This window comes from Neolamprologus brichardi, chromosome 7 (genome assembly GCF_056152115.1).
Source record: "Neolamprologus brichardi isolate AB-2024 chromosome 7, ASM5615211v1, whole genome shotgun sequence".
Classification (NCBI taxonomy): Eukaryota; Metazoa; Chordata; class Actinopteri; order Cichliformes; family Cichlidae; genus Neolamprologus; species Neolamprologus brichardi.
This window is the reverse complement of record NC_142110.1, coordinates 50,732,643-50,756,912: the sequence shown is the minus strand read 5'-3', so window position 1 is coordinate 50,756,912 and position 24,270 is coordinate 50,732,643. Positions and strand designations below refer to the sequence as shown.

The window sequence follows — 24,270 nt, the reverse complement described above, 5'->3', positions numbered from 1 at the left end:
TGGCTTCAGAGTAACCACAACACAAGAGTTTACATCCATATTGTTGTTGTGGCCATCGCAGACGGCGTGATTTGCCCCACAGCTGGGCACTTGACTCGAAATGTGCAGAAGCTGACGTTTTAGGTGTTTGTTGCACCATTTAAATACGAATTTCTCACGATCCTATTTTTAAAAAATGACAAAAATAACATTTTCAGGGCACAATCGCAATCACGTTTCCCAGCCCCCCACTCATATAAGCCCCGTCCCAGTGATGGCAGGGTGAGATGCGCTCGTCCTCGGCGATAATCGATAGACGGATGCAGGTAGCCTTCCTCCCTACACACGCAGCATCACCACGCATCCTTACTCCACTGTGCAGTCCCCCCCCCGCCCCCCCAACATCACCACACACACATACACACACACACATACATACACACACACGACAAACCGCTCGTGGGGGCCCTGCCTATTGATCTCTAAACATCTGGAACACCTCATATTTGTTTTACAAGGCAGTGGCGAGCAGTCCTGTGGCCCCCGATAGGGGAGTGAGGCAGCAGCGGCAGCAGCACCAGGACGGACCACTTGACACCTTGCTTCACGGCATCGATATGCAGTAGTGTGATACCAGCTCTGCGGAGACGAGAAGGCCAGTCCATGGCATCTTGATATTAAACCGTGAGCTCTGCGCATTCCTCGCCGACAGCGTAGTCTTTTTTTTCTCCCCCTGCGGAGTCGAAAGGATTAACTTGGCCGAAAAAAGGTGGCGAGGGAGGAAATCTTAATAATTCAATTTGAGCTGATTCTGTTTGGGGGATTCGTGGGATACCATTGGACCTGCGATGGACTCCAGCGCGGGGGAATATGGCATGGCTCGTGTCGGATTGTTTTTGGTTTTGATGGGGCTGTGGAGATTTAGCGATGCTTGCCCCGCATCCTGCACTTGCAGCATCTCAAGAATTGTTTGTATTGATTCTGTACCAGGGATCGAGGATTTCCCTGTCCTCACGTTAGATGACATGGAAAACATCACTGAGATGTAAGTGTATGAAAACGATCGCACCGACAGCTTATTAACTCATTAGGAAGCAATGCGTAAAGAGCTCCCCTGGAATCTGTAGGTCGCTGGAATATCAAATAGTTGGGGCTGGTATTTTAATAATAATATTAATAATAACAACAATAATTATAATAACAATAAGGGTGAGAATAAGATCAACGGCGTTATTAATTGAGGTTTGGAATCTCCTTGTGGATTAAACATCAGTAGAGATCCATGTTTAACGCTTTTCCCGACACAGAATTAATTTTATTCTTATAACCAATGTCAGATCATGTAGCCTCGTATATGTGTGCTTGCGTGTGCTTTTACGCGCGCGCGCATGTGTGTGTGTGAGACAGAGGCAGTTGCTCGCGTGCGCGAGCGCGTTATGGTGGCGAGGTTGTGCGTCAGGCTTATTTGGATTAGTCGGTGTTTTCCTTTACAAAACAGCTCCAGTGGTAGTGATGGAGTAAATTTTCAGGCCTAACGGAGCCTCCGAGGTGCTCACTCGGTTTTTGGGCGGCGGTGTGAAGCAGCCTGAATACTTCATGCTGTTGGCACATTACACATGAGATCGCATCAGTTGTGTACAGCTGCCAATAGGCTACCCACAGTTGTGTAGAGCCTCATCTGCGTCAGTGTGTAGGTCTGTGTTGAAGCTTACCTGTTACAACCCCGCACAAGTACACCACTGCATGGCACCCAGCGGAGCAAAGGGGAGACTGAGTGAGTTTTCGGAGGCAGGCAGGCTGAATAGGCGTCACATCAGTTTACCGTGAATGTAGTTTACTTGAGGTCAACGTGTTTATTCGCGTTTTTACTTTGCAGATAAAAAGAAAAGTCTTTCAGGTGCCTATATATATTTTTTAATGTTCTTCACTTTGTAAAGAATGCAGTTGTTCCAGATTTCTTTAAGGCAGTGTGTACAACATCAGTGAAGGACATCAGGCCGGGCACCTTCTGAAAATCAACCATGAATTTAAAAATTCCTGTTAGTGATACTTTAAGGCGTCACTTCGAAGGCACCACTGCTCTTTAGATACATTTTGTAGTTTTAGGGCATCCTCCAATCCTCATGTAAACAAAATGTTTCCTACTAACACATGAAGCAACCAGCAGTCAGTGTCAAACCCATCAGTAGTTAGCAACACTCACAAGTTGTTGTTGTTGCTTGTTTGTTTTTTTCAGATCATTTGAAGCTTTAACGAAATACTAGTTAAAACAGGACAATCATTCCACCTCAAAATAATTCATAAATGTTTTTCATTCTTAAAAACTCCATAAAATATGTAGTTACTTGCTACAAATTCAGAAAAACAATTTCAATTTTTGACTGTGTTCTCCAAAAGTCTCATTTGTTAAATATTTCAAATCTCGTGTTAGTACTACTGTGTAGGAATGTAAAAGCAGCATCTTGAAGAAAATCTATAAAACAAAAATACCACCACTTTCTCAGTCTCCCCAAATTACACTGTTGAAGCAGAGCACAAAACTCAGAAGACATGAAAGTAGGCATTTTATGACCATAGAGAGACAAGAGGTGGACCATAGTAGTGCCTCTTACCAGAAGCAGATTCAGGAACAGTGAGATGGGTAAAGCTTCATCTGTGCCAAGTTCACAGTTTCACCATGAGGACCTACTGTTCCCAACATGGACCTTAGCTTAAAAAAAAAGTTAGATATGGAAAAAAATCACACTCCTAAGGATATCAATGTCTGAAAGCACCTTCTCACCTAAAGTGAAACCTTAGGCATAGGCACTGTCCAGATAACTAAACCTCCCAAAAGCTGGAAAAAAGCCATCTTTTGGTATGATAATTAATTTAACAGCGTGGGCATGTGATGACGCTTTACATTAGCAAAGGACTAGACAAAGGAAAAAAGACAAACCTTTAATAAAACTTTTCTCAAATCACAAAAATCTCAAATTTGCTCTGCAGAGCAAAGAAACATAATAGTGTTTCTCTTTCTCGGCACTAATTATCTCACAGACATGCCTCCTTTCCAAACAGAAACCTGCTTACTCCAAAATACAATTACATGCTTCAGCATAAATAAAAATAACTTTTCAATGTGTACGTAGACACATCTGCGATTGCTCAGTTGCAACCTTGAATTTGATTCCAAAACTTCACATATAAAGGCACCATCGTTCTGTCTGCAACTTTGAGTTTCTTTATATATAAGCAGCTGTAAGGTCTCCTGCTTATCAACCTCCAGCCAAATACTGACACACCCAGTCTGATCGTGGCTCAGGACCCAGATTAAGCTGTTAGACTGTCCCTGCACAGTGTTTTACCTGGTTAGAGTTAATAACCCCAATTCATTCATTCTTATCGAGCTAATTTCCCTACAACTTATTATTATTATTATTATTATTATTATTGGTGACATACCCAGCCCCCACATTAAGCTTTTTTTTTCCTAGAGGTGCTATTTTAAAACAAAAACAGTTTATTACAGTTATTAGTCCACAAAGTTCTTTAAAAAAAACATTGTTTTTGGTAAACAAGGTAAACATGTCACTTCACACCGTCAGTACACACTGTTGTATTAATGTTATACTCACAAATGCACTAGAGACAAGACTCCTTGAGTAAAATAGCTAGCTTAACTTGGGAGCTGTACAATTTTACCTTGCTGACTCGCAAAACAACAAAATGCGTTTTATTCAAAAAAAGTTATTAGTCTTATAAAATACACACATTTCCCATTCAACACTTGAGTTTTTGGAGAGTTAATTAGGACCTGTATCTCAATTCCAGTTTAAATCACACTTTTGACTCAATATTTGACATTTTTTGTGTGAATAGTTTGACTAAAAACCTGCACCATACCAAGCTTTCCCTTTTATCTTGTCTTTCCACAGATACATTGCTAATCAAAACAGACTGTTTGACTTGAGTGACAGCAGTCTGAGGCACTACATAAACCTAAGAAACCTGTAAGTAGAACATTCAGTGTTGTGTTTTTTATGGTTAAAAGTGGAGTTAAAGTTCAAGTAACTACAATTTAACTTCCAACAGAACGGTCACAAAGACAAGACTGACATCTATATCACCGGACGCGTTTTTTAACAATACAAGACTTCAATATGTGTAAGAAGAATTTTACAGAGCCTCTCCAGTTATTTCATTACTAAACATGTAAGAATGCTTAGTTGAATATTTTCTGTTTGGTTGTTTGTTTGTTTTTCTCTCCTCTCAGAAATCTCAGAGACAATAACTTGTCAACACTGTCATGGAGAACATTTCAGAACTTTAACATTTCATATCCGTAAGTGACGCATACGCACAAAACCATCAGTGTATCTATGTCTTTTCTATGTAGTGTCACATGCACTCTATTTTCTTTCTAGGCTACTTCTGTCTGGGAATCCTCTGGATTGTGTTTGTGAGAACTTGTGGATCAAGCTAAGACTCCAGGAAGAAACAGACAGTCCCGAGCTGACATGCACAGATGACAGAGGAGTGGCGCAGGACTTTGCTACCTTTCGGCCGCCAGACTGTGGTAAAGTGAAACCATCCCACAATAAGCAAATCTGAGTAGACTGATTGATATCGAATGTTTGAATGAGTGGATGCACAGTAAGGGACTGAAAGAAAGACAGAAAGAAAGTTTAAAGGGAAACAATCTGATCAAGTTTCCTTTTACTTTTATGGTTTGCATGTTTTCTCACAGTGGTTCCCACGGTAGAGGTCACCCCCAGAAATGTGACTCAGATGGAGGGGAGTAATGTCAAAGCTATTTGCAGTGCCTCAGGCTCCCCTGCTCCCGAGATTGCGTGGAACCTTGATGAGCTCTGGACCCACTATGCGGTAAGGTGATCTACCTTTCGGTTTTCATTTTTAAACCTTTGGCACGGCTCCACTTTTACAGAGTCTCGAAGAGCTGTACTTTGGTGATATTTTATACTTTTAAAAAGTTATTTAAAATAACATGTAAATTGTTATTATTATTACTATTATTATTATTATTATTATTAATACAAAATAATCACATTTAATTTGGTTGTTTTCATGGGAAAATCAAATATATAGATAAGATAACAACTATGAGGACATGGACTAGACTGTTCTGAGACTATTTTCTAATTTGAAACAGCTTACTGAAAGCAATGCAAAACACATCACTAATGTTGGAAAAAAATATATATACATATATATATATATACATATATATATATATATTCTGGGTGATTTACAAGCATTCGGGGGTTTCAAACGCTGAAATTTACTTTTAAGTGCTTAAAAGTTTGTGACTGTGTTTGTAGAGCTTTAAAGGGCATCTTTAGATAAATTGTTGTGAAGTTGTCAACATGAGATTTCAAGCTTTGAATGAATAATTTTAAATATATAAAACTGGACATTAATACTGTTGAACTTGCTTGTTTCTGGTTAAGTCCGTATTGAGTACTTGTAAATATTTTAGCTGATGCTTTTAGCTAATTGTTTTGCTATTCTTACATCAGCTTTTTCTAATAACAATTAGAAAAGTAGTCTTTTTTTATTTTAATTTATTAGCCACTTTTAGCTCATTTACGCTGCTTTTCTACCTTGTGCTATTTAAAATGTGTATCAACTACTTTTACTTTTACTTATTCATATGTTCTCTGTGCTTCTTTTAGCTAGCTGTTAGCCACTTCTAGCTACTAGTTCAATTATCATCTCACATTGATTTTAGTTTGCTAAGTACTGGTCCATAATATTTTTCAGCATTTGTTTATAGAATTTCAAATGTTTATCTTTATCCAGTATAAGTGTCTTCATTCCTTTTAGGTACTTTAACTTTTAAGTAAGTCTTTAAAACTCCCTGGCTACTTTGCTAACTACTCTGGTGTCTGTCTGTCATAGCCATTTGAGCCTGTATTGTACAGTCAACTAATAGTAGTCGGTTTCATAAGATCAAGACAATTTTCTGTATACAGGAAACATAATGAAAAAATTAATAATGTGTTTACAGTTTGAACCTATGGGTACAGAGAGCATCCTCACCCTGTCAGGCCTGTCTCCTGATGATAACGGCAGGGCGATCGTATGCAGTGCCGAGAACATGGTCGGTCAGACCGAGGCCAGCCTTCAGCTCAATATTCTTTGTAAGGACTTTAACCATGGCGCACATCTCTAGAAATTATATTTGCGTTGCTAAGTTTAATTTGTGTAATTTAATGTGATGAACTTTTAAATGCCTTCTTCGAGATGTTGTTTTTCCACTGGAAGCAGAAGGCTCCTCATTTTGTTATCATTAGTGTCTCTTGGCAAACCTTATTGACTCTCCATGTTTCCTGTCCATAACTCTTCCTTCTGTGAAGCTCCTCATGCCTTGCCATACACCTCTGCTTGTTTAGTTCCACCCTCCTCCTCTTTCTCCGTGTTTTCATCTCGTCAGTGCTCAGATGTTGTGTGATCAGTCCCCCTTCCCATACTTTTTGTCACTTACTCAAAATCCCTCAGATGTTGTTTTACCTATTGGCTTCCCTCCTTGTGTTTATTTCCTATCATCTTGTTATTACTCTTCCTCTACTGTTGCCTCTGTGTCAGTTGCCCCCACCATCCTGACACTCCTGACTCCAGAGCGGGACCACCACTGGTGCATACCCTTCACAGTAACGGGGAACCCCAAGCCGGAGCTAAGGTGGTACCACAATAACAAGCCTCTCCAGGAACAGGACTACATCCGCACCATGATCCACGTGACCACAGAGAACCAGCAACACGGCTGCCTGCAGCTGGTCAACCCCACCCACATTCACAACGGAAAGTACAAGCTGGTTGCAGAGAATAAGTATGGCAGGGATGAGAGGAACATCTCTGCCCAGTTTCTCCACCCGCCTAACCTCAACCATACGGGTCAGTATTCTGTCTTTTCACACGAGTCCGTTTATTGAAGTCAGCTCGTTTCTGTTTATTATGGCTGCTGACATGCTTTTTTTTTTGTCATTTCTTTTCTTTTCTACAGAAGACCTTGTGTATTGTAAGTATCGATTTGGCTTATCCGGACAAATGTTGTACTTGTTAGCATGATGATGATTTACTGCAAATTTAAAATGAACTCTGATAATGTCCCTGTCCCTTTCCTGCCGTTGCCTGTGCCTTCGCCTTCTGCCCAGACGGTGTGTGTTTTAACTCTCAAATTTGCATGAACCTAACAGTCAGCATTTTGACATGCTTTCACTCACTAGATTGGTTTAAAATGTTCAGACCCATGTGTTTTTTCCAGATCCTACAGACACTCCACCGGATGATAGTGTTGCTGTAAGTGACCCTAATCAGCCCGCTTCATCTAAAGCAGTGGTACCTACCTCTTCTTGTAAACCCTTAAAATACACAATATTTTCTTGTTTATTTCAATTCTTTTTTAAAAAAAAAGCAGCTCCTGTTATCGCCTCATGACTCCATCTTAGTTTTTTCCTTCCTAGGTGTTTGTAGTTTTGGGAATTGCTGGAGTTGCCGTGATCGGTTGTGTTCTGATGACGATCATACTGAAATACGGAAGAAACTCCAAGTTTGGCATTAAAGGTGCAAACATTTTCTAAAAAAAAACAACTAAGCTGATAATTCAAGATATACATTTGTGCTTCCTTACCCTGAGTTAAACAATATCACGTGTGTTTGCTAGAAGTGAAGCTACAACCGGCAGTTTATCCTGGAAACCCTGGCCATCATTGCAAATAAATATCACGCAAACGTTATCCTCAGCTCCAGGTCGCAGACAGTCCACTCTAGGCTGCTTGGAGTTGAACTATCCCTGAAATACAAGAAACCCCATATTGGTCACCCTGACATTTGCTAAAACACAGAAACAGCTTTTCAATATGTCAGTGGCACAATACATCTTTTATCCAAATATATGTGTATAGAAAGATACCTTAAAGGTCCCTTTAAAACATATAATAGATACTAGAACACAAGTTTTAACATCACGTGCTTCCCTCTGAAATGCAGTTAGGTCTATAACTATTTGGACAATGGTAGTTTTTTTTTTTTTTTTTTGGGGGGGGGGGGGGGGGGGGGGGTTGTATATAAACCACCACATTGGACTAAATCAAACATTATGTGATTGAAGTGTGACATCTCACCTGTAATCCAACGCCTTCTAATAAAGCATTAAAGTATAGAGTCTCCAGTTTTCAGAAGCTCAAAATGAACAAACTAAGATCATTTTAACTATAAGGATTGTTTTTAATGCTTTGTAGTCAGACTGCCTGAAGTCTAGAACCCATGGATGTAACCAAATCCTGTGTTTCCTCCCTTGTGATGCTCCGCTGGGCCTTTAATGCAGCCAGTTTCAGTTGCTGCTTGTTTGAGGGTCTGTCTGCGTTCAGATTTGTCTTCAGTAACTAGAAACCGTGCTCTATTGGGTTGAGATCACATGACTAACTCAGCCATTATAGGATATCTGATTTCTTTGCCTTGAGAAACTCTTAGGTTTCTTTTGCACTATCCTTTAGGTCATTATCCATTTGCACTTTGCACTTTATCAGTTTTGCAGCATTTGTCTGAATCTGAGCAGAGAGTACAGCCCTGTAAACATCACAATTCATCCTGCTGCCTCTATCAGCAGTCTCATCATGACTAAACACCAGTGAGTCAGTTGTACTGGTGGCCATACTTGCCCATGCTATAGCGTTATCTGTACTATGTTTGATAGAAAAAGCAGTATGCTTTGACTCATAGTTCTGGTACAAGTTAATCTTGGTTCCATGTATCCAAAACCTTTTTTCCCAGAAGTTTTTATTTTAGATGTTTTCTGGCAAAGTTTAATTTGCCCTTCCTGTTCTTGAATGTAACCTTGTTGTAAAACCACTGCATTTCCATTCATGAAGCCTTCTCTTGAGGGTAAATTTTTTCCAAACCTCCCCAAGAGTGTTTTTTGACTTGTTAGTCATTGTGAAGGAGTTTTTTTTAACAAAGGAAATAACTTTGAAACAATCCACTTTAGTCATCTTCCGTGGTCTTTCAGGGATTTTTGGTGTTGCTGGCCAGTCAATTCCTTCCTGTTAAGAATGCACCAGATTGTTGAGATGGCTAATGATAGCCTCTTTCGCTTGAATAGACATCTCTTGGGACTTCATATTCAGAGTTTTAGTGAACAGCTACTAAATGCATCCACTCCATATGTTTTATCTCCTTCATTTATCACAAAATAATAATAAGGGAACAGACATCAAATGCCTATGAAACTGCTTATAACTCAATTGTCCAATTACTTTTGAGCCGCTGAAACTGGGAGGACTATCTGTAATTCTGTAATTCCTGAAATAGACTTTAGCTAAACAGTTAAAGTGATGCTTTAAAAAAAACAACGTCGAATTAAAGCTGAAAGTCTGCACTTTAATCACATAGCAATTATTTGATTTCCACTTTGGTGCTGTACAGAGGCAAAATTATTTTTTAAAGTGTCATCATCCGACTACTTGTGGACCAGATGATATAACCAAATAAACGATTATGCAGGCAAGAAAAACATTTGAATTCAATTCTGTCACCTAATGCCAGTTAAGACATGCAACTAAAATCTTGCCTTAACTGTAATCATCCTAACCCTCCCAGTCTCCCTCCATATACTGACTGCAAGCTCTTTTTTCATGTATGTATTTATTTATATAATTTTCTTACTACCATTAGCTCTGATCACCTGTTATGGCATGATAATATTCTTTCATGTAGTCAGTTTTCTCTCATCATAATCAAGCAGATTTGCTATACCAGATTTCAGATTTGAATAATTTGTCAGATTTCGTGTGTTTGTTCTAGTACACTTTGTTTTGTTTTTTGCTTTTACATTTGTTGAATTTCCTTTTCCTCGTTTGTTTATTGTTTTTTGTACTTATCACCACTAAAATGATGTTACAGCTGGCAGCTAACTATCCAGTAAAATCTGGTGCCATGCAGCCACAGTTTCCAGTCTTTGTGCTAAGCAGCATGGTGCATAATCTAAAACACTTAGAACAAAATTCTAACTATTTAGTATGACTTTTTTCAGCAATTTCAACATCTTGTTAATATTCATAACTGATGCATAAACAGCTCATGAACCTTCAATAACAGTGTATAACACATACACAGAAGCCATTCAGTGTGTTATTAAGCATTATAAGCATTTGTTCTCACTTAATGTTAATGAAACATTAGAATGTCCTAATATCTCCTTACACCTATATCATAAAATATGAATCTAGTTATTATGTACCTTTTGTAAATGACATATCAGGGGTTTGAAAGTAAGCAGTAGCGTTGGCCCTGTGCTGTTCCTACTGTGTGAATATGGAAATTACCACAGGAATTAGTGAGCTCTGCTTTGGCCTGAGCTCATCCTTTTACATTATTCAGTAAACCTGCCTATAATCTGTAATCTGACATACTTCATATAACTTGTGATCCCTCTGTCAATCTCTTTTCACCCTGCAACTCCTTTCTACTCCCCTTCCTTTATGGCTAACAGCTTTACTCTTCTTCGTCTTCTTTGCGCTGTCTTTCTCTTCTCCTCCTTCTCCACATCCTCTGTGGCTCTCTAGGCTCCTCCTCAGTTATCAGTAATGACGATGATTCTGCCAGCCCTCTCCATCATGTCTCCAATGGCAACAACACCCCGTCATCCTCAGAGATGGGTCCAGACGCAGTGATCATTGGAATGACAAAGATTCCTGTCATCGAGAACCCCCAGTACTTCCGTAACTCCGGCAGCATGCTGAAATCCAACACGTGTGAGTTACTGCCTCGTTCGACAAATGCCGGGTAACCTGGGCCTTTTCTGATAAATCCATGCAGGGATCGCTGCTAGGCGCCATATTTATTTTTGGCATCCTACTGCACTGTGATAGTGACTCCAGTTCCTTAGACCGGCTGGATAGTTGGACCACAGGAGATGTGCAGGAACACAAGCTCTGACAAAGGGCTTAACTCAGCAGTTTTATATTTTATACTTTATGAATCTACACAAAGTATTGAATTGTAAAAACAGATAGTTTAGATAAGTATTTAAGTCCCTTTTTAACTAATGCAATTTGCTAAATATATATGTTTTCTGTCATGTTAATTTAAATATCTTTCAGTTTTTGAATTGCCATCACATAAATGATGCAGTCTGAAGACGCGTGCTTGTCTGTTGTGAGATTAGTGAAGACAAATGTTCTGTATGCACCAAAAATGTCCACTTAAATTCCCAATGTGCACATAACCTTGAGGGTGATTTGACTTCTTCTGCATTAAAGTTGTCCAGCACATCAAGCGACACAACATTGTGCTGAAGCGGGAGCTGGGAGAAGGAGCCTTTGGGAAGGTCTTTCTCGCTGAATGCTACAACCTAACACCAGACCAGGAGAAGATCCACGTGGCAGTCAAGGTACAGATCAAACGATCAATGAACTTGACAGTCAGTCAGTAAATCCTAGTGATTAGATGTACGTTCCTGCAGATAATGCTTCTCACCGTTTGCCTCTCGTCTTTGTCCCTGTCTTGTTTCAGACACTGAAAGAGGCCAGCGAGAGCGGCCGAGCAGACTTCTACAGAGAGGCTGAGCTCCTCACCAACCTGCAGCACGAGCACATCGTCACCTTCTACGGAGTGTGCGTAGAGAGTGACCCATTAATCATGGTGTTTGAATATATGAAACACGGGGACCTCAACAAGTTCCTCAGGTAAGCTTCTTTAGATCTTCTATTGGTATCTGTTACTAATCAGTTACTTGTGGTACCTCTCATGCAGATCAGTGCATGTCAAATGGTTTGTGTAAGGACTGACAGGCTGATAACAACATAACACAAATGTAGTGAAAAGAAATAATTAAAAATAACACGTGCTAAAAAAAAACCCCAAATATTGTATAATACAAAAGGAATAAAAGCAAATCAATAAAGTGCACATTGCTAGGACTGGGTTAGATCCCCTTTCTGTTGTTTCTCACTGTTGTGTCTCAGCCTTGGCTGTGGAGGAGGTAGAGCTGGTTATATACCAATGTAAAAGTCACAGGTTCAATCCCCAGCTACTCCAATCTGTATGTGAAAGTTTCCTTGGGCAAGATATTGGTCCCTGAGTTTTTCTCTATGCATTTGTGTGTGAAATTTTTAGACAAGGTGCTTGTTTGAATGTGTGTGATTGGGTGAATGAAGCTTGTAGCAACAACTGCTTTGAGTGCTGAGTTAGAGTAGAAAGTGCTGAGTAAGAGCTAGTCATTTACCGTCAGAAGTGCCTTAATCCTTCATGGCACAGGTTCATCAAGGTGCTGGAAACATTTTTCAGGGATTTCTGTCCATATTGACATGATAGCATCACACAGTTGCTGCAGATCCATGACGCATGATGGAATCAGATCTGGTGACTGTGGAGGCCATTTGAGTAGGCTTACATGAACTCTTTGTTCTGTTCAAGAAGTCAGTTTGAGATGATTTGAGCTTTATGATATGGCACATTAACCTGCTAAATGCAGCCAACAGAAGATGGGTACACTGTGGTCATGAAGGGATGGAGGTAGGCTGTGGCATTTAAATTATAAATAAATTGATACCGAAGAGTCCATGTGTGTCTAGAAAACATTCACCACACCACTCCATCGCCATCAGTGGCTTGAACTGCTGGTATAAAAGCAGGATGAATCAAAGCTTTTCATGTTGTTTACACCAAATTCAGACCCTACCATTTGGAATTGGATTCATCAGACCAGGCAACGCTTTTCCAAATTTCTATTATCTAATTTTGGGTGAGCCCACATGAAGCATTAGTTTCCTGTTCTTATCTGACAGGAGTGGCACCCAATGTGGTCTTCTGCTGCTGTAGTCCATCTACTTCAAAATTACACTTATTGAGATGCTCTTCTGTGTACTTTGGTTATAACGTCTATGTCTATATGCCTAAATGTAACAAATTATTGCCATGTGATTGGCTGATTAAGTATTTACATTAACAAGCGGCTGTATATGCTGTATGGAAATAATAACGTTACTGGGGACTCGAAATCAAAAGGAATAAAGTAACATGAAAACGAAAGGACGAGTTTGTAACAAGAAACAATCCAATTAAAATGTATTTATATAGCACCAAATCACAATAGGAGTCACTTCAAGGCACTCTATATTGTAATTTTGAGACCATAAAATAATACAGAAAAATCCCCAGCAATTAATTGACCCCATTCGAGGAAGCACTTGGCGACAGTGGGAAGGAAAAACTCAGTTTTAACAGGAAAAAACCTCCGCCACAACCAGGCTCAGGGAAGGGCAGCCATCTGCTGTGACCAGTTGGGGGTGAGGGGATGAAGACAGGATAAAAAACGACATTGAGTCAGACAGAGAGTCAGAGATTGGTAAAAACTAATAGTCAAATCCAAATTTGCGTATAGTGCGTCATGGGATGCCATCAGCAGCCTAGACCTATTGTAACAGTTTCAAATAATTCTCTCTTACCTGTATGTTTATTTTGTAGCTTCTAACTTTGATAAATATGTTTTTAAAATCAAATGTAACAAAAAAAAAAAAAGCTCAAGACGGTAATGTCAATTTTACGTCTTCATTTTCTAGTCCGGTCAATATTATAACACACACTGTGTGATTGTACTGAATTTACTGAGTACGAGTGTGAGACTAATCACTATATCAGTGATCAATAAAATAATCACTTTCTTGAATATTTTTTCCCAAAATGCAAGAAAATACTGAGACTCTCTATTACAGTATATTTTCACAGACCAAGGTAATGCACTACTTGTGCTATTTGCAGTCTACAGTCTAGAACCCAAAGAAAAATACAGCTAATAGAAACATCACATTATGATCAAGACTGGGAGGCTAGAACGAAGTTTGTATTGTAAATTTTTTTGTATTCTTTTACTTGGTGAGAAAAATGTTAAATAATTTCAAGTTAATATTTTGTTAATTAGTTAGTTGATTGCTAACATCACATTCATGTATTACAGTAGTGACAGAATGGTTCATGCTGCTGCATTATTTTCTAAACTATGCAACGGTTACTGGGTGCAGGTCCCACGGTCCCGATGCAGTGCTCATGGCAGACGGTCAACACAGCATCCTGGTGGAGCTCACTCAGTCCCAGATGCTGCACATTGCCCAACAGATTGCTGCTGGCATGGTCTACCTGGCCTCCCAGCACTTTGTCCACAGAGACTTGGCAACAAGGAACTGCCTGGTAGGAGAAAACCTGCTGGTCAAGATAGGAGACTTTGGCATGTCCAGAGATGTTTACAGCTCAGACTACTACAGAGTAAGGATTTTAGATATTTTCCCCTTTCTTCCCTTACTTCACTTCACCTCATTATACACAAAAAATGTGGAACTGATCAAATTTAATTCCAGGTTTGCTCTTAAAAAACTGTGCAGCTGCAAGAATGACGATCATTGTATCTTTTTTTATTGCAGTTTAAATGCAATTTCTCTAATCTGTATAAAAACAATGGAGGTCAAAGAAACAAAACTATCATGTTAATAATAACACTGAGTTGATACATGTATTTTATTCCTTCATTGTGTCTCACATGCCAGCGTGAATCCCACAGTGCCCTCTGCTGCCCAAAGTGAAGTCAGAAATGTGAAGACTTACTGTAAATCAATTCCAAGATGCATTTTCCTGCATCTAATAAGATCCCCTTTAAGAGGGGTTCCCACCAAATCCCGTTATCAAACACATTAGCAAAGCGAACGGCACCAGGATCCTGTTTCACTTGCTTACTTTGGAAGTCAGAAGTCAGTCCCGTTACACATGCACTTAGAGCAAGTGTTACCTTCAATCACACTAATTATTTTCACATGAGTGAAGACACAGACATGAGTGAAACCTTTGATAGTTTGCTAGAATTTTATATTTGTGCCCCACAGTTGGATTGGTGGTTGACAGACTGCATTAAAACAGATTAAAAACGGAGGGGATGTCTGCGTGGTTCACCAAATTAATCTCCCAATGCCACATAAATTAGCCAAATAGGCTAACAGAAACAAATCATCAAATTGTCACATGTAACCAGACACTTAACCCAGCAATACATATTTTTAGTACTGGGTTGTACTTCCTTTTACCTTTAGAACTGCCTTCCTTCTTCCCTCGTCCTTCTTCTTAGGTAGAAGGATTAGTCACATGATTTGTTATAAATATATATATGTATATATATATATATATATATATATATATATATATATATATATATATATATATATATATATATATATATTAATTTTAATATGAATTTAGTATCATTTCTAGTACTTCTACCATTATTATTAGTTATTGTGTTCAGTAATCAGTAAGCAGTAAGCTTATTATACGCAACACTAAATTATGAATATGGTGGTTCTCAGTTTGTTTTCATGCACACCCACCTTTGAAACAACAACAACAAAAACATGATCAACAGAACAGAGCTAATAAACTCTTGCTAGTTTATTTCACAGCAATCCCAGTACACCTTTCATCTGGAACTCCATACTTCCTGTGCATTGTTTCATGCCCGACCAGTTTGGCAACCCACAGTTTCAGACGCGCTGATATAATCCCGGTGAGCGAACCAGTATATGAACTTCACCAGTTAGAAGGCTTGGAGCTACAAAAGCATTCAACTAAAGAACTCTTGAATAATCTTTGTTTTGCCATCTAGATTTTCTTCCATGTTAATGACTCTGATTTGCACTTCATTCAATTATTGATTATTTGTTATTCATGCACAGAGACCAAATGTTTGAGGCTTCCAGCTTCTGACAAGTTTGCTGTTTGATCATGAAAATGATCTTAACAGCAGACCTACCAGCAAATCCTGATCATTTTGTTTATATGCTTCACTTGAGCAAGCTAGACCTGGATGTGCACCAGAAAATAGGTGAATGAACGACATGTCTCGAAAGTGGTGCTACTTAATTTAGGGTTCAAATATTTATTTGGGGTTATTTAAGGTTTGTGTAAGTTAATATTGCAGTGAGGATTTGCCGGATAATCTTTGTTAATTTGACACAAAGAATCGTTTTCATCATCATAAATAGCAGACAAGAAAAAAATCATACACATTAACCTTAACCCGTGATGTCTAGCGCATCATATGTGATGCATGAGCTTTGGGAAGCTTTTGAGACTTGTATATCATCAGTGTGATGATTAAAAATTAAACACATATATGTAAATTAGTATTTAATTCATTTTTAAATAAAGTTGTTAGAAGGTTCAGTAAACATTAAATATGTTCTGGTTTCATGGTTCAGGCTTTAAAGGGGTTTAAGATTCGTGTTAGCTTTTTAAGCTATCAGACATCAGTGTTTTTTAAGCACTTTTTATGATTTGCATGTATATTGTGAACATTTTAACCTTCCTGAATTTAGATTTATTGCAGGGCTGTTCTTGCAGAATGATTGGTTGCAGCTTGGTGTTTCTAGTAAACATGATCATGTATTATAAATGGATTACAACAAACTATTGTACCATAGCAAGACTACAAAGTCTACAACGATGTGTTTTTTTCACGATCACTGACATCTATTGACAGTCCCCCATTATTATAACAACAGTAAACAACAATAAAGACAGTATGTTCAGCAGCTTTGAACTCTTTAGCAGATCTTGCAGTGTTGGTTTCTCATGAATGTTGTTGTGTCGTTTTTTGTGCAGGTGGGCGGTCATACGATGCTGCCCATCCGCTGGATGCCCCCGGAGAGCATCATGTACCGGCGGTTCACCACAGAGAGTGACGTGTGGAGCCTCGGCGTGGTGCTGTGGGAGATCTTCACCTACGGCAAGCAGCCATGGTACCAGCTCTCTAACAATGAGGTCAGACAGCGTTTCAACCTAACCCTACACTTCACATTCATTGGTCTCCATATAAGCACTGTGGCAGAAAAAGTCAGAGACTGTGAATAAATGTTAGTGTCAGCATATTTTTATTCCTATTCTAGCACAATGCCTACCTAATCAATTATTTCAATACTTGAGAATTACTTGGTGGAGTAAAAGAAGTATTCCATTAATGAAAGTAATCTGAGCTGTGTAAGAATTCATTCATAGCATGCTTCTCACAAGTTTTGATGGCAGAGTGCCAGTGCGGAGCCTGTATAGTGGTGAAGACCAATAAACAAAATCATTCCAAAACTAGTCATTTATTTATTAAACAGTAAGCTGACTGAAAGCTTCTTTAGCACCACAAGCAAAGCATTAAATTCCTGACCCACACGTCTTAGAAGCCCAGACTGACATTCTGGTCTATTAATTTAATGAATGTAGGCTGTAGTCGTGCACCTTAATTCCCATTATCCCTCTGGTGGACTCAATGGTCTGTCTGGAGTTCGCTTGGTTTTGCTGCTGGCAGGCAGGGTGTGGAAACAGAATGCCAGACTCAGCAGACAGATATAAAACTCAATATCACAGCTTTATTGCTGGTAAAAAGGCAAGAAAAACAGAAGCCATATACAAAAACTAGGCTGACCGGGAACACACAGACAGAGGCTGTAAACATCACAAGAGAGGACACGATGAAGAACAGAGGGAGAGGGTAGACAATATATACACAGGAGGGTGGTTAAAGGAAGTAGAGGAGAGGGAGTAGATGGGAACACAGTTTAACATAATCAAAGCAAACAAGACAAAGGAAGCAAAACTTAACTTCAGGCACACAAGATAGTGGACTATAAAAGTGGAAAATAAAACAGGAAGTAACACATGCACTGAGACTTGACACTGGGATAAACAGACAAGGAGACATGACAGACTGGCGAGACAAAAAGACAAAAAATACAGAGAGATGGACATGAGAACAGAAAGGGAAAAAACACAAGGACCAGGACGACAAATGTATTAACTAGACAAGACAGGGAACACAGACAGCCATGAAGACAGAGAGACCAAAAAGACATGAGGACCTGACTGGGGAGAGCGAAGGTAAACGAACACAGAGACAAAGGACACAGACTGGAAACCAAAGGGTAATTAACATCCTAAAACTAGATTTTAAAACTCAGAGGCACTAGAAAATAACATCCTCGGGAACTGGAACATAAATTATCTTATACTTTAAAAGAAATAAATATGGAGTCCAGAACAAAACTCAAAATACTGGTACAAAGAGACAGATTGATAGAAGTCCGTTTAAGCGATGGTGGTTTATTTTGAATCATCAGTGAGGCGTCTGTTACATTTCTTCACATTATATTTATTTTAAAGTGGATACATCAGCAAATAACAACTCTACACAGCTGTAATTTAGCATGATTTGAACTGTGTTTGATTGAAATATACAGCACAGTTTCTTTTACTATATTCAGTCGGGCTGCACACACACAAAAACACGAGGGCCACAGTGGCACACTTTGATAACCCTTAACTGATATAACCTTGCTTTAACACAGTTTACAGGTCATGATGAATAACACTGATTATATAAAAACACTGTAAAACAGTGTGACTGAAAACAGTCCTGCCTCTAGAGGAGTTGTATCAAAGCATGTTGCGTGAGAACCAAATTCAAAATTCAGAGCTCTTCTTTGGATGTTGGCTACCTTTTGTTCTGTTCTCTGTCAAGCTGACCCCACACTGCTTGAACAACGTTGAGGTCCGGCACTGTGGAGGCCAGTCCATGACTGATGTGTGCTTTTCTATCCAAGTATGCTTTTACTGCATTGGTAGTGTTTTGGGGCTCAATAGCATGCTGAAAAATGAAGATGTTGACAATCAAACTCTTTCCAGGTCTTCACTAGATTTTCTTTTCCTATTTTTTAAGGACACAACTTTGAAATACTTTTTATCTGCTGTAGATAGTTTGTTAGGAGTGACACTTTATCTTCTGCCCTCCAATTGTCCAATTTCCTCAGATTTCTTAAGAACACACTGCTCACAACACCTTTTAAAAAATTACGAGAAACTCTGGCTCCAAACTGGAAGAAATGATGACAGACTCCAGACTTCAGTGCAGCACATGAACCCTTTTTGAAGTCAGAACCCCATAACAGCTAACATCTGTATCAGAATATGACACGGCACAGCTAGCTGCATAATAGGAAATGACTAATGAAATCTTACTGAAGGTTGGCGACCCTTTACTGTTGAACATTTTGGTTTTAAAATCCTCAGAACTTCATGGAAGCGCAGAACAAAGATGCTTAAGATACTGTGCACTATTCCGGTAAACAGAATAGTTTCCTTTCAGATGGGGGAAATTAATATCATGTGTTAAGAAATAAAACCAAAGAAAAATCTTGATGAATGGCCTGCCCTTGAGATGACATACACTACACTGAATGAGAAAATGTAAAAGCATCTTCCTTTTCCGGCACATATTGTGGGAGCTCTCCTAAAATGTAAGTCTTTGGAATTACAAAGACTATTTGCTCATGAGCAGTATTCTTTTTTTAAACCTAAATCTTTTTGAAAATGTTCCTGGAAAAGGTGAGCTTAGGGCTTAAACCTCTGTATACAGTCTGTGCTATCCAAATGTCGAGGCCGTCCTTTAATAAACTGGACGTGCAATTTGGTTCCCGCACGCTTCCCAGCCACAGAGATTTTTTTGTATCAAACCACATTATTATGTGACAGTAGACAAATCAGCTTCTTTTTGACAAACCAACCAATGTTTTTCCCCAGGTGATCGAGTGCATCACTCAGGGCCGAGTGCTGCAGCGGCCCCGCACCTGTCCTAAGGAGGTCTACGACCTGATGCTGGGCTGCTGGCAGAGGGAGCCCTACATGAGGCTGAACATCAAGGAGATCCACAGCACGCTCCAGAGCCTGGCCAAAGCCTCGCCCGTATACCTGGACATACTGGGCTGACGCGCCACTGCGTCCGTGTGATGTACTGCGTGTGCATGTGTGCTTCATAATGTGGACAAGTGTTTGTGTGTTTGCACACGACGGGAACTGGGGGGAAGGGGAGGAGGAAGCGGAGGCTGCGCGAGCGCATCTGTGTACAGAAACCCCGGCTGTAAATGTAACTGTAAATGCTCCTGTCCTCATCACACGGAGAAAAAAGCCTTACGGTTTTTGAGTGAATTTTGGGTTGTTGTTTTTTTCTTTGTTTTGTTTTTTGGGGCTTTTTTTTTTTTTTTTTTTTTTGCTTTTCTTTTAAATTTGCAGATGTTGTTGAGGCATGCTTCACAAAGTGGAAACCAAAATGCAGAGAGGATCCCGTACCATTAGGGCTCCAAAACATGTGGCGTAGTGTATGTAAAAGGCACAAAAAGAGACCAATAGACAGCTCGCCCTGTCTGCACTCACCGCATCGAATCACTTCCCTCTTGTATTCCATAAGCAGGAAATGAACAAAGGGACGTGCAATGTGTCTCTTTGTGATGGACAGTTTATGGATACATGCTTGTAGATAGCTAATTTTCTTCTCTCAGCAGTGTCTCGCCTATTCTGCTATAACACAAAATAACCTCTTAGTTCACAGCTGAAGCTAAATGTGTCGTACGCCACAGACTTTTTTAATATGTAGAGAATTTGCAAGCTGACTGAAATCCATGGCTCACAGATTTCAATCCTGGTCCTCTGAGGCGCTTCCCGACTTCACGTCTTTTCTGTAAATACCTTTTCCTCTTGAAAGAAGGCCATCAGTGTTCAGTGGGACATTTGAAAGGGTGCAGCTCTGTTTTCCAAATCTTCCTTTTCGTTCATTCATTTACCTAAAGCACAGAGGATGGGGGACCCGGCGGCGCAGGTTGTTTTTTTGTCAACCAGCAATGCCATTTCTGAAATCTCTGGTACGTGACGTGGTTTGGTTTCCATCATGGGAGGTTTTCAGATGTCAGGGGTGCTCTTTTTTTTATTTAGGTTATGTACCGGGCTTTGTATGGATTAAGAGTGCACTTTGAAGATCGTCATTTTCAATTCCATGTAGTCGGCTATGAGACTGCAGTAAAAGCATTAATTAAGAGTCTGATTGCCCTTAAAATGTCCCAGGGGTGCTTTCATCTCTCCTCACTGCCCCAGCCAGCCATGTGGTGACTGGCTGACAGCTCTTCATCCAGGACGGTGGTGATTTGTACAGGCAGTAAATGGTTTCAGAATGCACTCTTGTATTATATTCAATTGTTTTGTTGTCCTGATATTAAAAAAGAGGCTAAAAGAGCAACCATGGTGCGAGCGTCCAGTGCAAGTTTCATCCTAATCTTTGCATAAAAAACAAAAAAAATCAACAAAAAATCAGCAGGAATCTTTCATGCGGAGGCGTAAAAGCAGTGAGACAATAAGTTCTTTTTGTTAAGTGCAATTTGTAGCATTACTTCAACACTCCAATGCACAACCTTAGCACTGAGCTCCCTCCTTCTCGGTCTCAGCTGTCAGCTGTAAGAGAAAGAAAAGAAAATCCATGATTGCACAGAAAAACCCCAGTTTGTGTGTGTGTGTCTGTGTGTTTGTCCCTATGTTTTTTCTCACAGCGTTCTTCAATAATAAGTCACCTGTCCGCTGTACATAAGCAGCTCTCCATTCTGTACAGTTCTGATATTTGTCTATATGAATAGTAGGCTATGTTTAATAGTATAATCCGTTTTAAGCAGGTATCATGTCAAAACTGTGTGACAGCTATTGAAGACAACGTGTTATGGGCCACTGGCAATACATACTATATGTAAATACAATTTGATTTGTGCTACATTGTATAATTTCTTTGTGCTTGTTCATAATAGCGGTGAAAATACAATCTTCTCCTTTTTGTTTTGTTTTGTGGTTTTTTTTGGCAATTTTTGATCTACAGAGGACTTTAATTGAAAAAAGAAATTGAAAAAAAAAGTTTTTCTCTGAAGAAGAAGAAAAAAAAAGAAGGAAGATGATCTCCTGTTTCCTCTCCACTGTGATGGGGAGCTCACACAGAGGCTGTCTGAGACGCTGCCTGTCTCGCAGGAGCGACCACAGACTCTAAACATCAGGAACTCTCCTGGCCCGACAGGTGTCCCAGCAGATGTGTGGCCAGTGGCGAGGAGGTCAGAGTTACCTCCTGGCTAACCCCACCACTCTCCCTCTGACTGACTGTAGCCTATTTTGATCCTCTTTCAGATGAATAACTGTGACTTTGCATCATGAATAGTATATTATTTTGAATGTAATCTAGAAGGGTGGGGACCTTTTTTGAATGTAATCTATATCGAGGGGGGTGTTAATGATTTTTTTGTAAATATACAGTAAAAGAAGAAAAAAAAAGATGACACTTTTCATTCCTGTGCAGATAACAAAATTTTACTTACTGTGTGAACTTAAGAGAGTGTATATGTATTTGTGTGTGTGTGTGTGTGTGTGTGTGTGTGTGTGCGTATTTGCACATACATCAGATTGCTAGAGGATGTGTGCCTGTGTGTGTGTGTGTATGCATCTAAGCGTGTATGCATCTGAGTGTGTGTGTGTGTATTCTCCTAGCAGATTTAATCCTGCTTTAATCAGACAGTTCTATGAATCAATCCAATGCTTTGTGCATCATGTGAGTAGCTTATCCACAATTAATGGAAATGTTCCTTGTGATACTGTGCATTTAATAAAGGTGGTATGTCTTACAGTACAGTCTCTGCCCTTTAGGGTTCTTATAAAGTCTGGAAATGATTTTTAAGGCACTATGGATGTACACAATTACACATTAATACACCTTTTGGGAAAACAAAATCACATCTGTGTGCTACCTATGAGACATCTGTCAGCATCCAGCTAGCTTATCTTTCAGTGATTAGAAGTGAGAACAGTTACTCATCTGCTTTTCTTTGTATTCTGTCAGAAATATACTGCTGTTAGTGGATACTCATATTTACTGGCAACCTTGTTATGTATGTCTAACTCAAATATCCAATCACCCAATCACAAGGCAGCAACCCAACGTATTTAGATATGTAAACACAGTGGAAATGAATTGTTGAATGAATGAAAGTTCAAACTGAGCATCAGAAAGAGGAAGAAATGCAACTGAAGGTGGTGCGGTTGGCATCAGAAACTGCTGATCTGCTTGGTTTTTCCACGCAAACATTTCTATGGTTTACACAGAAAGTGTGTAGTGAGCAGCAGGGAGAACTTGCTGATGTCAGAGGTCTGAGGTGAATGCTTTGAGCTGATAGGAAGGCAGAAGTAACACAAATAAGCACTTGTTATAACCAAGGTTTGCAGAGGAGCATCTGTGAACACACAACACGTCAACCCTTGAAGGTGATGGACTAGAGCAACAGAAGATCACACCGAGTGCTACTCTTGTCAGCTATCAACAGAAAAACAAGTTTAAATGAAGACAGACACACCAAAAACGTTGGTCTGATGAGTCTTGATTTCTGCTGTAACATTTGGGTGGTAGGGCCAGAAGTTGATGTAAACAAAATAAAAGCTTGGTTCTATGTTGACTTGTATCAATATCTGACAGTTGGTGGTAGTGGTGTAATATTTTCTTGGGAGACTTTGGGACCCTTAGTACCAACTGAGCACTGTTTAAATGACACAGCCTACCTGTTGCTGACCATGTCCATCCATTTATGACCATAGACGATGCTGATGTCCACTCTGATGCACAATAACAAAACAGAGGTTATCATCAGAAAATAACAGTCAGTGAACACTGACAAGTCAAAAAAATTGAAAATCTTTCTCTTTTTTGACCACCTTTGTTTACGCAATGAAACGGGAACTTCACATTTTTATTCTAAAAGATTCATTCATTCCTTTTGAAACATGAATTAAAGGCTGTGAGCGAGTTACAGCCTTTTGCTGCATGCATAAGCCGTTTTGGGAAATGCATCTCTGGTGGTAATAACTTCAAAAAATGTTGCAAGTAATGTGCCAGAGCATTGCAGAAAAACTGCAAACCTCCCAGCTCTGCCAGGGATCTTTGATCAAGAAGTGGAGTGATGGAGATTTGCATCATGTGACCTAAACCCCAGCATAGTTAGTTTGGGATGCAGAATGAAGGAAAAGCAGCCAACAAGTGCACAGCAAACGTAGGAACTATAAGGTCACCACCTGACTGAGAGACTAAAGAGTGCAAAGCTGTCTGTATTTTTGTAGATGAGTGGAGGCTTCTTTGGACTCAGGCTGTACTTATGTAACTCCCACAGCACTGTTTGGCAGAACATCCAACTAAAGAGCCGACTTCAAAGAGATTCATCATGTCCTTCAAGGCACCTCCCCAGTCAGTCACTACTTAATATTCCAGGTATCGTCCCTAATCGCTGACCCATCAGGATAAACCTAACGCTGCCTCCTGAAGTGTAACATTTAACCTGTCGCTTTTGGTGGCGTGATACTCTAAAAAGAAGCAGCAGTGCAACATGTGTCGTGAAAAGTATCCCATGGGCACCATTTGTTTCT

The 24,270-nt window shown here is 39.6% G+C and overlaps 1 protein-coding gene across 1 annotated transcript; it reads left to right on the top strand.

Moving 5' to 3' along the window:
* The first annotated feature begins 391 nt into the window (after window positions 1-391).
* On the top strand, window positions 392-22,486 carry ntrk2b (neurotrophic tyrosine kinase, receptor, type 2b). The gene is made up of 17 exons (XM_087843787.1): window positions 392-1,024; window positions 3,897-3,971; window positions 4,054-4,125; window positions 4,235-4,303; window positions 4,386-4,537; window positions 4,709-4,845; window positions 5,990-6,122; window positions 6,568-6,876; window positions 6,986-7,000; window positions 7,247-7,320; window positions 7,446-7,545; window positions 10,545-10,733; window positions 11,241-11,371; window positions 11,494-11,666; window positions 14,001-14,241; window positions 16,624-16,782; window positions 19,585-22,486. Exons 1-17 carry the CDS (start codon window positions 828-830, stop codon window positions 19,768-19,770), a joined length of 2,412 nt encoding a protein of 803 aa, XP_087699913.1. The 5' UTR covers window positions 392-827; the 3' UTR covers window positions 19,771-22,486.
* The last annotated feature ends 1,784 nt before the right edge of the window (window positions 22,487-24,270 follow it).

Coding starts and splice junctions, on each gene's coding strand:
- ntrk2b (XM_087843787.1), top strand. CDS start 828: ATGGACTCCAGCGCGGGGGAATATGGCATGGCTCGTGTCGGATTGTTT. Junction 4,126..4,234: donor AATACAAGACTTCAATATGT/GTAAGAAGAATT, acceptor CTCTCCTCTCAG/AAATCTCAGAGACAATAACT. Junction 11,667..14,000: donor GACCTCAACAAGTTCCTCAG/GTAAGCTTCTTT, acceptor TACTGGGTGCAG/GTCCCACGGTCCCGATGCAG.